Here is a 14,915-nt window from a genome sequence, read left to right on the forward strand (position 1 = left end):
GTCATAAATGTCCCAGATGTGAATACCTGTTTAAGGCCGGGGCCCCACAGGCCAGAAACACCACAGGAAAAATTGCAGCGTTATACAGTAACTGCAAAGGGGATGGGAATCATGCGAATCGCAGCACCGACACGCTGTGCTTTCCAAAACCGGCATGGTTTTGGAAATTGCAGCATGTCAATTATATCTATGGAAATGCCAGTGTCTTTCCCGTAGACATAATTGTAACAGAAAGTCCGCGGAGGAAAACTCTGTGAACTTTCTGTTCAAAGTGCTGTGGGAAGAACCGCAATGCGTTTCCACCGCAGTCTTTCCCACAGCGCTTCAGCGCTGCGTATCGCCCAGTGGGGCATTAGCCTTAGGCTGAAGTCCCATGTTGCAAAAACTCAGCGATGATGCAGATTTGTCAGCTGCCAATTACAAAAGGCTCAATTTGATAATACAGTCCGGTGTCGATTGACAAATATTGGTTCTTATCTGGTCTGTGCCCCCTCCATTATTAGGCTAAGGCTACACAGCAACTTGTGTCGTGACATGTTGCCATGTTGTCCTAGCCTAAATCTCTAGGCAATGAATATATACAACCCACTTTTTGACACAAAAAACATAAAATCCCATATAACTGTATTGCCTGCTTTACCTAGGATTCCCTTGTTTTCTATTAAAAAAAAAGTTGTAAAAAAAAATAGATCTAATCAAAGGTGTGAGAATCTCTAGCCCCACACATTTATCATTCCCAGTAAAACATGTATTTACTTCGATGGGTAAGAAGGATAGAATCATAGAGAGGACTAGTGTGCTCTTTTTCTATGGCATAAGCTAAATTCCCTTATGTTTTATAGCAGAAACATTTGTAGACAAGGTTTTATACTTAATACTCAGAGCACGGACACTGTGATGTGTATCTATTTTAATCATAGGATCTCAGTGATTTCTTACCATAGCTTAGAAGGTGAAGAGTGAAAGTGCAGATAAAGAGAAGTCAAATGGATTTTGGAAGCGAAATACTATTGTTAATTAAGAGCTTGCTGCGTGCGGTGCGTGCCTGTAATCCATATCCTGGCATGGCCTGCGCGGCTGCCAGTGCCTATTGTAATACAGATGGCCTTGTTACTGAACGATTCTAGTCTAGTAGAGTATTGGCTCAGACTGGGAAGCTCTGTACATAAAAATGAAATAATCATATATCCTATAAACCACTCCGCCATATAAACTAAATCAATGAACTGTAAAATCCAAACACACATTTCAGAATATTAAAGAAGAGGCAAACTACTGCATCTTATGTTATTGCACATTATCATAACTGATTATTGGGCTGGAGGTCTTTTCCTTCCAAAAGTTTTCATACAGGTTTTGTCACTAGATGGCGCTGTTTTCATGTTTTGTAATGTTTTTAGACTATTAGGAAGTAAACAAGGAAGGATTGGTAAAACAGAAAACAATGTGTTCAAATAGGTGGTTACTAAACAAATATTGGAAAAATCCCTTAATCCAGCAGTCAATAATCCAGAAAATGTGAGAATCGAGTACTTGTCACAACACATGGCTGATGTATAATGAGGAACTTTACAAGTCCAGATCAGATGGATGACAGATAAGCAGTTGTTCTGTCACTGGCTGATCATTCACAATATCTGATAATCTGGCTCATATCAAGTATTAGCAAAGAAGTTTACTGTATTTATATATTCACACCAGCGAGTGGATTCTGTTCGGGGGTTTTCATCCCCAAATCCACTTGAAAAATGTGGAGAGAGCAGCCCTGCAAGTAGGACTTTTCTATCCACGTTTTTTTGGGTGGAATCTGGGCAGACCCCCATTGTAGTCTATGAGATCCACGGTTTTGCGTGAGTAACTGCCATATAAGTGGATTGAGTTTCCTTTTCTCGGGTCCCCAAGCGGACCCGAAGAATGGAAGCCCCAGCACAAATGTGAACCTAGAGTAATACACTGATATTGTGCCTATAATGATGATGAGTGAATTGTTCTTTGTATTTCTCTTCTAGTTGTGTGTGGTATCTTTGGCAATGTTCCGAACACTCATTGGCTTTCATTGCGAAGATGTCATGTTACAACTTATCTTAAGGTAATACTTTATAGTGTATATTTTGTGTTTAATAGACAGGCCCTAAAAAAAAAAAAAAAAAGAAACAAAAAAACACATCATTTTGGGATCACATACCCCCAGTTTGGTTGTATATATGTCCTCGGCAGTGCCTGCTGTAGACAAAGTGCATTAAAGAGTGACTCTTGTTTCGCATAGAAGGTGTCCCTGAAAGGGACCTGACTCTATGATATATAATATAACAATATGGTTTATGGACAGAGGATGATTTGATAAGACATCTAAAATGCTAGCCACTTTGTTATTCATGTTGCTAAAATTAAAGGGGTATTCCCATGAGTAGTGAGGCATACATATGTTTCGTCAAACGCCCCTTTTTTGAGGTTTGACAGGTGCCACGCCCCCAACCACGCCCTAACCACACCCCCTTTGGACCATTCAACACGCCCAGTTACGCCCCTTTTCTTTGTCTACGGACGGGTTTCCCCTCCCAACCACGCCCCTAGCCCGCCTACAGGGTGTGTCTGGACAAGCCCCTTTTCACCCCTCCCTTCGGAATGCGCACATTCCTGAGGTTGAGGAATGCGAGGCGATCAAGAATGTTAATTTGATACAGGTTTGATAAGGTTTTATATCGATCGAGGTTGAGGAATGCGATCAAGAATGTTAATTGATACAGGTTTGATAAGGTTTTATATCTAGATGCGTCGTTATAGGCTTATTGAATGAGAATGATATTGATTGTGATCATGAATGTTAATTTGATACGACCCTGAGATCAAGAATGTTAATTTGATACGTCCCTGAGAATGTGCGACGCTTTTATAGAAAGCTGTGTTGTTATAGGTCGCCGGAATGAGAATGATATTGACTGAGAGGAGTATACAGCGACAAGGGGTGTATACGGATTAAACACAGTAAAAGAGGCAAAGTTTCAATAACTTTATTCAACAAATCCGAGGTACATTATATAATAACATCAATGTTTCAATAACTTTATTCACATTATTATATACACACGAATAGTATTTACAATTTACAAGCTTAACCAAGAAGCTTGTAATATGGAAGGAACACGCTGTTTGGGAAATAAGCTGGCTTTTGTAACACCAATAGCTGAGGAGGGTTTGACCAGGAGATGGCGCTTAGGGGTGACATTTACAGGAGAGTCAGTCAGGTTAGTTTTTAAACCGTCCAAAATTTCTCTCGTAGATGAATTACCTACAACAGTAGAAGGAATATTTATGTCCGCCATGGCCAGCATAAACGCATCCCATCCAGGAGGGGCTTTGTTTCTCGAGAGTCTATGGCTCTGCGTAGCATTGCGTACAAGGTCCAACATGTTAGAGCCCGGAACAACATCGCCCTTGTAAATAAATTCACCTTTATCATTCCAGGTAGCAATCTCACCACTCTGCAGCATCCTACTTAACAAAAGTTCAGCATTCTTCTTAAAACGGGGGTTAACATGGGTTACAATCTCATGAATCGGATCGCTTTTATTAGCGGTTGTATTTGACAATTGCTGATGATCAGGCTCAGAACGATTAACAAGGTGTAAAGTAGCGCTCTCTTTAGCGCTCTGCTTAGCAAGAACCAAGTACCTTTGCATTACGTCCGTGTACCTTTTAATTTTCACATCATCCTCTAAGTCAGAGCTGCGTAAAATATCGCTAATTTCAGTATCCAAGCGTTGTATTACGCTCTGTCTTACATCGGGCGGCGGTGTAAAGACTTGACTTATTCTGTTGAGTTCGTGTTTGGGCACCAAGTACATTTTCTCAGCATGATTCATTGTTTGTTAAAAAGTAAGCTCGTTATTAACGGAATTGCAAATCCCAATAGCGAACCTATGAATCCGCCCGTCTGATAGAATTGTTGGTGGCTTTGGATAAGGGTTACAGACTGGCAGAGATCTATGAGATTTGGCATTTCCCCGACACGACTGACAAACTGTTTGCCCCCTACATCGAGCTCCATCTTAGGGCTAAGCAAGAGGCGTCGGGGTATCCGGGCTGGTGTACGGATTCTGGTAAGAAAAAAGAATACGTTGACGCCTTTTTTGAAAAAGAAGGTGTACAGTTGGATCCGGCAAATATCGCCGTGAATCCCGCGAAAAGACAGGTCTCCAAACTTTTCTTAAACTCATTATGGGGAAAGTTTGCGCAGAGAGCTAATTTACCTCGCACCAGTATCGTGAATGACCCCGACGAACTCTTTAGGCTCGTCTTTCTCCCATACTACGAGGTGTCGGAGCTCAATTTCATCGATGATGAAACAGCCTCGGTCAATTGGAAATACGCAGAAGGGCACCACACAATCAACAGAAACACAAACATTTTTATAGCCTGTTTTACAACCGCCTACGCCAGACTAGAGCTCTACAATCTGTTGGATGGTCTGCAGGAAAGGTGCCTGTATCACGACACAGACTCTGTCATTTTTGTTCATCGTGAAGGTGACTGGTGTCCCCCTTTAGGTGATTATTTGGGCGAGTTAACCAGCGAGATACCCGATATTACCTACATCACAGAATTTGTATCTACAGGGCCAAAATCCTACGGGTACAAACTGAATACCGGTAAGACGGTTTTGAAGGTTAAGGGCATCACGCTGAACGTTGCTAATTCTAGGGACGTCAATTTTGAGAGTTTGAAGGATTTGGTTTTGGATTACATCCACAAACGTAGTCTTGAGACTCAGAAATGCATCTCTGTGGAGCAGCCCGGCATTGTTAGAAACAGGAAATTGTGGCAGATTGAAACAAGGCCTTTGCGCAAAACCCAGCGGTGTGTATACACAAAGAGACGGCTACAAGACGATTTTACCACACTACCTTACGGTCTCTAATACACTTATGACACACTTACACTATTCTTTTTCAGGCGAATTAGTTGCTCTTTTTAAGAAGCTCCTGGATCCTGTTTTTGAAAGACGCTCGCCACACGATTTTACAGAAGGGTCATTCGATTTTTAATACCATGGACACACGCCTACAACATCCTTTTTCATGCATATTGGCCGGTCCGTCAGGATCTGGAAAAAGCTATTTTGTAACAAAACTGTTAGAAAATACTGACACGCATTTATCACACAAACCCGATAATATTGTTTGGTTTTATGCTTGTTGGCAAAAACTGTACGATGAACTCTCTCTACGCTTTCCACACATCAGGTTTATTGAAGGATTACCAGATAGCTTCGTAGATGACGATCTTTTCCCGCCCGACAAGGTAAATTTGGCTGTTGTTGATGATCTTATGGAAACCGCTAGTGTAAACAATGAGCTTGAAAAGGCATTTACCAAGTACGTCCATCATAGAAACCTAAGTATTTTGTATCTGGTACAGAACATATTCTGTCAGGGTAAAAAAAGTAGAACGATAAGTTTAAACACCAAGTACATGGTTCTCTTTCATAACTCTCGTGATAAATTGCAAATTCTAACATTAGCGAGACAGATGTATCCTGGTAAAACACATTTCTTCTTGGAAGCCTTTGAGGATGCTACGCGGGAGCCTTATGGGCACCTGCTGGTAGATTTAAGGGCTACCACCCCCGACCACCTACGTTTAAGGTCGGGGTTCTTACCACCGGCACTGCCGGCTGTGTATATTCTGAAGAAAAATACTTTTAAAAAGTGAGATTTAGACGGTTAAGCGCATTCTAGGCCGACTACGTAGTAGCGGCGAGATGTCGTAGAGATTATGCCGTAATTGGGCTCTCTTAAAAACGCTTGTAAAAGCGACGCCTTCTGTCAGGAAGTCTATTGTGCGTCATGCTAGCGATGATTTAATAGCGACCATAGGCGAAATCGCCTTAAACATCTTGAAAGGTCGAATTCCGTTAAAGGAACGACAGAGAAAGGTTCTAAAGAGGTGGCGAAAAGCTATAAGGAAGCTTTGTGATAAATCAGTCTCCATAAAGAAAAAGAAGCGCTTAGTGAATCAGACGGGCGGATTCATAGGTTCGCTATTGGGATTTGCAATTTCGTTAATAACGAGCTTACTTTTTAACAAACAATGAATCATGCTGAGAAAATGTACTTGGTGCCCAAACACGAACTCAACAGAATAAGTCAAGTCTTTACACCGCCGCCCGATGTAAGACAGAGCGTAATACAACGCTTGGATACTGAAATTAGCGATATTTTACGCAGCTCTGACTTAGAGGATGATGTGAAAATTAAAAGGTACACGGACATAATGCAAAGGTACTTGGTTCTTGCTAAGCAGAGCGCTAAAGAGAGCGCTACTTTACACCTTGTTAATCGTTCTGAGCCTGATCATCAGCAATTGTCAAATACACCCGCTAATAAAAGCGATCCGATTCATGAGATTGTAACCCATGTTAACCCCCGTTTTAAGAAGAATGCTGAACTTTTGTTAAGTAGGATGCTGCAGAGTGGTGAGATTGCTACCTGGAATGATAAAGGTGAATTTATTTACAAGGGCGACGTTGTTCCGGGCTCTAACATGTTGGACCTTGTACGCAACGCTACGCAGAGCCATAGACTCTCGAGAAACAAAGCCCCTCCTGGATGGGATGCGTTTATGCTGGCCATGGCGGACATAAATATTCCTTCTACTGTTGTAGGTAATTCATCTACGAGAGAAATTTTGGACGGTTTAAAAACTAACCTGACTGACTCTCCTGTAAATGTCACCCCTAAGCGCCATCTCCTGGTCAAACCCTCCTCAGCTATTGGTGTTACAAAAGCCAGCTTATTTCCCAAACAGCGTGTTCCTTCCATATTACAAGCTTCTTGGTTAAGCTTATAAATTGTAAATACTATTCGTGTGTATATAATAATGTGAATAAAGTTATTGAAACATTGATGTTATTATATAATGTACCTCGGATTTGTTGAATAAAGTTATTGAAACTTTGCCTCTTTTACTGTGTTTAATCCGTATACACCCCTTGTCGCTGTATACTCCTCTCAGTCAATATCATTCTCATTCCGGCGACCTATAACAACACAGCTTTCTATAAAAGCGTCGCACATTCTCAGGGATGTATCAAATTAACATTCTTGATCTCAGGGTCGTATCAAATTAACATTCATGATCACAATCAATATCATTCTCATTCAATAAGCCTATAACGATGCATCTAGATATAAAACCTTATCAAACACGTATCAATTAACATTCTTGATCACAATCAATATCATTCTCATTCAATAAGCCTATAACAACGCATCTAGATATAAAACCTTACCAAACCTGTATCAATTAACATTCTTGATCGCATTCCTCAACCTCGATCGATATAAAACCTTATCAAACCTGTATCAAATTAACATTCTTGATCACCTCGCATTCCTCAACCTCAGGAATGTGCGCATTCCGAAGGGAGGGGTGAAAAGGGGCTTGTCCAGACACACCCTGTAGGCGGGCTAGGGGCGTGGTTGGGAGGGGAAACCCGTCCGTAGACAAAGAAAAGGGGCGTAACTGGGCGTGTTGAATGGCCCAAAAGGGGTGTGGTTAGGGCGTGGTTGGGGGCGTGGCACCTGTCAAACCTCAAAAAAGGGGCGTTTGACGAAACATATGTATGCCTCACTACTCATTACTGCCCACCAGGGTTTAACTGGCCAACCTACCTATTAAAGGAAGCTCTCGTTGGTCCATGTTTGATCTTATGGGTATGTTGTGTGGCCCTATTAATAAAAAACAAACAAACTGTTGTGATCTGTATAGATGGAGCATGGGCTCTTAGAATTATTTCTTCTGGTGGACCCAAATCTAGGAAACCCAGTGCGACAATCCATTAATTGTACATAGAATACAATACATACAAGCATGTGGCTATATGGAGACCTGGAGGGTGTAGTGAAATGTTATGACTGTATTTAGGTACACTTCACAAGAATACATTGTTAGGATTATACGGACTCAATACAAGTGTGCAATGTTCAATTATATAATTCTTAAAAAGTAAGAATGTATTTAAGTTAATCAAAGCCCAGCTTTATTTAATGCTTGAGCCACAGCATTCCCTGCGGGATGGAACCTGCGCGTTCTGCACCTTTATGCCTGCTGCCTCATTGACTTCCTACTGTGAACAAAGTCTCATTTTATTCATTAAAGCCTTCTTTTTATGTATAACACCAATTGGATGTAAAATATGCGCTGTTATACATGGCAGGCTTAGCCCTCTGGTTATTATAGTAGCTGTTGTAAGAAAGACAAAATGACAACTGAACTCCCCCCCATATTAAACACTCCATTTTATTTGTAAATTTATTTATTTTTTCACATTTTTCTATGTAGCATCTATTGGATTTATTGGTTACTACAATATTCTTGTCCTATACAAAGGCTTTTTAACCAATTGGTGTACTATAATTGTGAAGGTGATCAGATCTTCTTCTTTTAGTCAATCTCCCCCATATCTATGTGTTTTGGTATAAGAATGCCAATAGGTAATGCTGGTTCTTCTTCTAACCCATATATGGTGCCGTTGCATGTCACTATACCATACCCCTTGTCAGTCTGAATGTTCTTTGTCAGCAATATATTTCCAATGGCCAGTCACAACAGTATTCCTTGTATTGTTTTCAATTAATACAATTGCAGCCACAAAGACCCCTAATGCAAAAGCCTCACTACATAGTCCTCCTCCACTATTGTTATAAGTAAGCAACCTGTATGGGGCAACTAATATGTAACATGCCTGGCAGATGTAACTAACAGAGAGGACTATGCAGCATGTATGTAGTGCTGTCATGTTTTGACATCATTGATGTTATGCTGTCATGGATTGACATTATACACATCAATAAGGAAAATGCTTGTCTTGTATTGTAATGGGAAGAATATGCAAATATGTTTCCCAAGAGGGCAGCATACAGAGGCACTGTTTCCCTATTTACATCTTGGGAAACATATTTGCATATTCTTCCCATGATTCCCCACAGTGGAGCGAAAAGGGCTTTGTAAGACTCTACACACCTACAAGGTGGTCTCTCCCTAAGGAGTGACAATATCCCCATAATCTAGTATTGTAATGGTATTATAATGTTTATAAAGATTTCCATAAACCACTAAGTCTCTCCAAATGGATGCTGTATTGTACACCACTTAAAATTAATTAATTTATACATATATATATATATATATATATATTTATTAATACACATATGTGTGACATTAAGAATGACAAAATGCTCTTGATTTTTCAGGTATCTCTTGCCATGTAATCACGTAATGGTAAGCCAGCGCAGTGCGGTAAAAGAACGAGACTGCTATTCTGCTGCTAAATATTTGGCCTTAACTCCTGACTGCTGCTCTAACACTACAGTTAATGCAGAAGATTTGGGAAAAAATTATATAATGTTGCTAAAAGTCAAACAAAAAGGTAAAAAAAAATAAAAAATCACTAAATTGTGACAATATATCAGTTGCAAAGTAGACCCATGGAATATTATCAGCTTTATTTTAAAAAAATTATATATATGAGGAAGTGGTTGTGATTTATAAGAATTTTAACAGGGTTTTACCGGACAAAACATTAATGGTCTGTTTTAAGGGCTGTGCATGAATATATAACAGGTGGGGATATGGCCATCACAATTCGGCAAACCGGTTTATCCAGATCCATTCTATATGCATGTGTATGTATGGGCAGCTATTTCTGGATAAACAATAAAATGTGCTCGTCTTCATTCTGCTAGTCGGGGTGAAGATAGAGGTCTACATCCCACTTATCACACATTAATGGCTTCTCCTAACAACAGGCTATAAATATTTTTTTCCCCAGAAAAATCCTTTTACCTGTTTTATATATTCTCATAATATACCTATATTTTGGTACAATCCTTACTTTTATCTCTAGTAGAGTAAAACGAATGACAGTTCCCTAAAGCTTTTCCTAAAGATTTAATAGCCTGTCATTTCTGTGCATACAGCATAGGTAAAACTCCCACCAAATGTAACAGAAAGGATTATTTCAATAATATGTCACCCAATGTATCCTCCAGACATATATTTTGAAAAGCGAGCAAAATCTTTTCTTCTCGTATATCTTTTAACAAAAAACATAAAGTCTAACTATCTTGGCCTGAAATGACGCCTTTCAATAGCTCAGATTAAACCGCTGCCCTGTTTGTTATCTCTGGAGTGTGTGTGCACTCCAGTGTAACGTTCCTAAGGTTAAGAGGATCAGGATTCAGAACAATGGCAATAATAACTTTCCAGTTTACAATCAGCTGGATGTCAGGAGAGCATTTACCTTAGAGGAAGATGTTCCCAGTGACAGGAAGTGCAATTCATTCATAGACTGTGAGCTGGAAAAATTGTGTGATGCTTAGAAGTGATCTAGCAATCCAAACCCCCATGTTAAAGAGCACGTTACAGGGATAAACAATCCTATCTGTGTTATGTATGTCACTTTTGTAGAAACAAGTTTGAAATGTTTTGCAAATGAGATAGTTGGTGCACTGGGGGCGGGCATTCTGCACCATTGTTGCTGCTCAAGTAGCGTTGATAATGTCATTGCAATGGGAGGGTCAACTCCCACTACATAAAGTAGCACAGGCAGGAGATGGTAGAGGAGCAGACACCATTGCAGTTTCCATGTTTTTCCATTTTCACATTTTTTATTATAGTAATAGTGCAAGCTAGCGGACATTATGCTAAGCAAGTTCATGCCTACACCGAAAGATACACCACAGTCTAATACATATTACCTAGAAAAAGGCTCATGTGTGATAAGGATGTGCCTATAGCACTTGAGCTTCATGTGCATAAATATAATAACAGCTTTTCTAAGGAAATGGTCTATTCGACTATCTAAATATGGACTTAAAACTTAAAATGTACATTGTACACATAAAAGAATATGAAAGCCATTGTAAAGTCCAATCCTTATGGGCTCCATTTTCAGCATTTTAAAATCTGTGGAAAAACCACCAGATGTTTTATGTTTTTTTTTTTTTTTTTAAATGTAGATTGTGAGCCCCACATAGAGCTCACAATGTACATTTTTTCCTATCAGTATGTCTTTTTTTGGAATATGGGATGGAAATCCATGCAAACACGGGGAGAACATACAAACTCCTTGCAGATGGTTTTTTGCCCATGGCGGGATTTGAACACCAGGACTCCAGCGCTGCAAGGCTGCAGTGCTAACCACTGAGCCACCGTGTGGCCCCCGTTTTTTTATGATAGATTTTTTTTTAGCTATCTTGTACATAACAAAAACATATTTTTGTGCCATATTAACAAGTAGATATAAAAGATAAAAAATTGGCGTTGATACCGTTTACTGGCCAAATGAAAAGATTTCAAGATAAATCTAAGTACATAATTACATAGTAGATGAGGTTGGATGAAGACATCAGTCCATCAAGTCCAACCTATAACCCTACAATCTCCTACAGTGTTGATCTAGAGGAAGGCAAAAAAAAAAAAACATGAGGCTTATGCCAGTTGCCCCATTTCAGGGGAAAAACTCCTTCCCGACATCAATCTGACAGTCAGTATAAAAGCTCTGGATCAACGTGTCCTTAAAATCTAGAATCCATAACCAGTAATATTGTTCTCTTCAAGAAAGGCATCCAGGCCCTCTTTGAAGGCTACTTAGGTCTCTTCATCAGGTCCGGTATTATTTTGTATGAGCATTTTCCACAGTGTGTTTTAAGTGTTATTGAGAAGCTCATGGAGATAAACACCACAAACTATACCTAGAGTATGCTGTGTTTCAAGAGAAACACTACTGAATGACAAAAGCTAAAGAAAATGCTTCAAAATAAAGCTATGGCAGGGACTTATTAGTCACTCTACACCGGTTGGGGCCTTTATTAAGACTGACATACAAAATGCCAGCCTTAATAAATCTGCCCAAATGTGTATAAACATTTTCATATTTCACCATAACCTTCCGGCTGCAATGATTTGGCAATGAAAAAGTGAAAAATAAACCACCACCACCACCACAAAATGCTGTGTGTGAAACCAGCCTTATAATGAAAAAGAGGATAGTGACAAATCTATGGATAGATGGATAGGAGAAACATGAAAGAAAGGTAGTGAAAAAGTGAACAAATAATAATAAAAAAAATATTGAAAATGGGTAGCAAAGGAAAAATAAGACAGATACAGAAGTGGAGTGAAAAACTTTCTATTGTAGCTATTTTTTGCTAGTTTTTTATTAATTGACTTGACAATGTTCATTTGGAGTGTTCCAAATTGTATATTACAGACAGTAGTGAAGCAAATTCATCATCAAGTTCATATAAAGCAGAATCCATATTTCCAGAGGAATATATGCAAACTGTTGATGCAAGCTACCTTAAGTACCTTTGTGAAGCTGAAGAAAATATTCTTAGATGTGCAGAGGACTGTAAAGTTTGGTCAGCTCCATACGATGGTGAAAACCCAGACCCTGAAACTTCTTTTCAAGCTTTACTAGAGAACAGTTTCCGAAGAGGAGACTTTCCAACTTTCAGAGGTGGAAGAAGACAGCACTTGGGTTCCTTCTCTTCTGAGATTCCTTCCCTTGGAGGAAAACTGCAAGATGACCTTGAATGGGATGACAGTTATGACACAGGGATATCTCCAGACTCAGGAACGAGTTCACCACAACCACCTCAGGATTCTGTGTTACCCCCAGAACCTCCGAAACATATTCAAGAGATGAAAAAGAATGCAATAATGTTTATTAAAGGCACGTACAATGAAGAAGATGACTTTGATAATGATGCCATGGTATACATGTTATGTGCTGAAAAGGATTCTGTGGAAACCCAAGTGGAGAAAATTGAAAATGTTTCAGATAAAAATCCAGTAACTGTTGTGCCTCATACAGAACAGCATTTTCAGGCTCAGGAAGGTAGCGATACAAAAAGAAATAACAAGAAAAACTCAAGTCTTAAAGAAAATGCAGTAAAAAAGCAAACTACACAAAGACGGAAGGATACTCCAAAATTACAGCTTGACTTCTCTGGTGAGGGAGACTCTGACTTTAATAGGAATCCATTAAGTCCAGACAGTCAAGAATTCATAGCTCGCTGTGATGAAATCATAAATGGACTGAACGCCACAACAGAAGACATGTCCACTTCTCCAGCTCCCGAAAGTGTTCTTAATGAGAATGAGGATGAGTTTGAGAAGTATTCTTTAAGCACACCGTCTGTAGAAAGCATACCATCGCCCTTTGGGACAAGGGATGTTACGGTCCCCTCAAATTATCCTTCCAGGACCCAAGCAGCTCCATTTACAGGTGTGGACATAAATCATAGTTTTTTGGAGTATCTCAATTAGAAATGTATACATTAAACACAATCCATATAGCTAGTGCTGATGAACAAATAGAACACCAATGATGATCACTCACCAATGATGATTCCTGTATACACCTACATATTATATTATACCAAGTTACCAGTTCTGAGGAGAATAAGCAACTGTCAAACCCCACTGCTTGGGGGGGAACAAAGGGTTGGACATGATATAGTTATGTATTTCTGATCCTTACTTCCATGACATAATCTTTAGAGAGTTGAAAGGCCCCCATACACATAAAATAGTGTGATGATTACAAGAAAAACTTGTACAATACACCGCTGACGTCCTAATTTCTGTCTACATAGTCACCTACAATGTCCCCTTTAGTAGAAACAAAGCAGGATCCACAGATAATCAGTAGGCCTCATTGGGGTTACTGTATATCAGCAATGACTTCATTGTAACTATGCAGTCTCTTGCCGTCACTATTTGCTTATCTATAAACTTAATTGTGGCCTATAAGAGTATAAGGTGTGCCACATGTCCCATATTAATAGGCATGTACATATACAATATTAATGATTGTATTTTTGCTGAATATTTTTCTTCTTAAAGGATATGAATATGTATTTTATTACAGTGCTTACAGTGCATTGCATTTGTGTGTACTGTATGGTGAGGATATCACCTTTACTTATTTTTAACCTTTTTTCCCCCCCTCAGGACCATTTATCAGTGTTGTTTTATCAAAATTAGAGAACATGCTAGAAAACTCCTTGCATGTCAATTTGTTGTTACTTGGGATCATTACGCAGCTTGCCAGCTATCCCCAACCTCTTATCAGATCCTTCCTACTCAACACAAATATGGTCTTCCAGCCCAGTGTACGCTCCCTCTATCAGGTACTGTAAAATCATACATCATAGCATAAAGTAGATGTATAGATATGACAGCTCTCTGCCCCAGTGTGGCACTGCTCATTTTTCAGAATGCTAGGGAGTGGACGCAGCATTATTTGTGAGGTGAGAACTGTGGGAATCAGATGATACAACTGAAAGACATAATTTCTGACCGAAATACTGTGAACGTACAAATGTGTCAGAAATTGGTCTGTGGATTTGTACTATATGAAATATTATACAGTATCTACTGGTACATATCAGAGATGTATAAATTCAGGGACAAACAAATCAGGGGATGCAGTAGGTAAGGAGGGCCTACCACCTTAGCAGCTTTCCCCTGACTATTACATTGCAGGTATATGCCTAAGTAGGGGCGTAACTACTGGGATAGCAGCGGTAGCGGCTGCCACAGGGCCCGGGACATTGGGGGGCCGTCGACAGCCACTACCACTGTGGTTTTTTTTTTTTTTTTTATAGAACGTTACCATCTGGAGTAACTCTAGCCGGTAATGGGCCCTATTTACTTACTTCTCCCCAGAGTATAATAATTGTTCATGGGTGTCCACAATGGGACATAATACTGTGTGCAAGGGCCACTATGGAGCATCATACTGTGTGTGCAGGGGCCACTATGGGGCATCATACTGTGTGTGCAGGGGCCACTATGGGGCATCATACTGTGTGTGCAGGGGCCACTGTGGGGCATAATACTTT

The 14,915-nt window shown here is 39.8% G+C and overlaps 1 protein-coding gene across 1 annotated transcript in view; it reads left to right on the top strand.

Annotated features, from left to right (window-relative positions):
• Window positions 1-14,915, top strand: part of FHIP1A (FHF complex subunit HOOK interacting protein 1A) — a 227,391-nt gene that overhangs the window by 202,059 nt on the left and 10,417 nt on the right. The window contains exons 8-11 of the mRNA XM_075257937.1: window positions 2,010-2,089; window positions 9,255-9,430; window positions 12,275-13,294; window positions 14,023-14,201. Of these exons, the coding sequence (XP_075114038.1) occupies window positions 2,010-2,089; window positions 9,255-9,430; window positions 12,275-13,294; window positions 14,023-14,201 (1,455 nt within the window). The remainder of the gene's footprint in view (window positions 1-2,009; window positions 2,090-9,254; window positions 9,431-12,274; window positions 13,295-14,022; window positions 14,202-14,915) is intronic.

Source organism: Leptodactylus fuscus, chromosome 1 (genome assembly GCF_031893055.1).
Source record: "Leptodactylus fuscus isolate aLepFus1 chromosome 1, aLepFus1.hap2, whole genome shotgun sequence".
Classification (NCBI taxonomy): Eukaryota; Metazoa; Chordata; class Amphibia; order Anura; family Leptodactylidae; genus Leptodactylus; species Leptodactylus fuscus.